The 1,787-nt window shown below is 34.0% G+C and overlaps 1 protein-coding gene across 1 annotated transcript in view; it reads right to left on the bottom strand.

Annotated features, from left to right (window-relative positions):
• LOC108380134 (neutral alpha-glucosidase AB-like) overlaps nt 1-1,329 on the bottom strand; it is a 3,318-nt gene extending 1,989 nt beyond the window's left edge. Inside the window, exons 1-4 of the mRNA XM_017636509.1 lie at nt 1,076-1,329; nt 875-1,016; nt 697-794; nt 142-634 (exon numbers count right to left, since the gene is read on the bottom strand). Of these exons, the coding sequence (XP_017491998.1) occupies nt 142-634; nt 697-794; nt 875-1,016; nt 1,076-1,176 (834 nt within the window). The 5' untranslated portion in view covers nt 1,177-1,329. The remainder of the gene's footprint in view (nt 1-141; nt 635-696; nt 795-874; nt 1,017-1,075) is intronic.
• Between the last annotated feature and the right edge of the window lie 458 nt (nt 1,330-1,787).

Genomic DNA, 1,787 nt, shown 5'->3' with positions numbered 1-1,787 from the left:
AATGCTTAATTGGAGTTAAGTTGCGCAAATTGGGTTTTTCTATCAATTATGGTTTAGGAAAAAAAGAGGATAATGCTTTGCAGTGGTGCAAATTGGAACGCACCCATAAGTTCTTCTAATTTATTTTGTATAGGTCTCTTACCCGTGGCCATAGATTACTGGCACCGAACCATAAAGGGCCATCTTACTGTCGATGATATATTCAAAGACGTCGACATTGTACAATCGGTAAGGATCTGTACCTGATGTAGATTTTAGAGCAAAAGAGTCTGCGTGTTCAGGTATGCCGAATAGAACTTCTGCTTCTGGGAAAGAAAAATCGAGGGCAATAGCCTCAGGTCCGTACGGTTTTGAATCATGATGTGATTTGAAATTCTCTTCCCATGCACCAGGATCATCGATTTCATCAGCCTCCTTTACATCATTGGCTGCAGGGTTTTCTGCATTCTCTCCATCAGCTGGTTGTTGAGGCTTTGGACGCAAATGTTCAAAAGTCATGAGACCCTTAGCATTAACCGAAACGGTAAGAATGTCATTTTGATAGAAATCAACACGGAATGGATCAGCGGTGACAACAGCTTTATTTGGACCTGAAGTAATTGTAAATTCGGTATCACCCTCGTGAACTTTAATGCTGAAAGATTGCCAAGTATAGAATTATATACATTTTATACATTTTATGCTTAAAATACGCACCTTCCAGGCTTCGGTGCTGATTTAAGAGCATCTTGAACTTTGTAGCGAGGCTTCAGGGGAGTTTTCTCATCCACAAGCAATCGAAAGGTGTTGCTCTGCTATTAAGCAATAATGAATAATTTATAGTATGAGTGCACACAATTATTTAAATTTTTTCAAATAATAAATAAACAAATACCTCCAAAGCTTCTAACTTAAGGCTAAACAAATGTTTGTTATCCTTATGTATCAGATCGGCTGTTATGGAATCTGAGTATATATTGAGTGTCCCAGGTACCAAAGCAAATTTAGGATTATCTGGCTTCACTTTGCGGCATCGCCTTTGAGTAATGAATACGAAATGTTAATACTTGCAAAGAAATAAATTCAAATTGTTTACCTGCAAAAACTGCTCTGATCACATGTTTTGAAATTCGTTTGGTCCACGGTCAGCGCATACTCGAATATGCAAAATATTAAAAGAAATATTGCCAAACGCATATTGACGTAGCTGCAGAAATGTTGCAATGATATGTATTACGTAAATTTAAAATTTTGGCAATTAACGTTAAAAAATAAGCAAAAATTAAAGCGTTGAACATGCAAGTTTCTATTATTAGAATTATTAAAAGCGACGACTTTTCACGTCCTCCTTTATTAAATGGTGAAAATAGAATGTAAGGCATGATTCTGATTTATACCAATTTTGATTGCAAACGGCAGCCTTTATTATACATTACATACATGCATACATACGTTACATGAAACTCAAGTATGTTATGTAAAATAAAATTTTTTAGATTAGAAATTGCAGATAAATGTGTGGGAAAATTTTTCATTATGAACCCAACTTTGGAGAAAAGTCGTTAAGTGGATTGGAAGTCTCAGGAGGCTGATAAGCTTTTAAGTATATATACATAAGACGCATAATAGGTACTTTGTATGTATTAAGAGTTGTTAATTTAATTAACTATTAAAGGTGTAATTTAAATATAGAAATAATAAATTCGTCTTATTTTTACCAGTCTTGGCTATATTTCTTTGGTTTATTTCATGTTTAATACTTTTTATTTTATAAAATTTTTGGTAGGTATACAATAAACACCATAAAA

The sequence above is a fragment of the Rhagoletis zephyria genome, unplaced genomic scaffold (genome assembly GCF_001687245.7).
Source record: "Rhagoletis zephyria isolate East Lansing unplaced genomic scaffold, Rhagoletis_zephyria_1.1 Rzeph_scaffold_18345, whole genome shotgun sequence".
NCBI lineage: Eukaryota > Metazoa > Arthropoda > Insecta > Diptera > Tephritidae > Rhagoletis > Rhagoletis zephyria.
The sequence above is the reverse complement of the archived record's forward strand: the minus strand, read 5'-3'. Positions and strand labels throughout refer to the sequence as shown.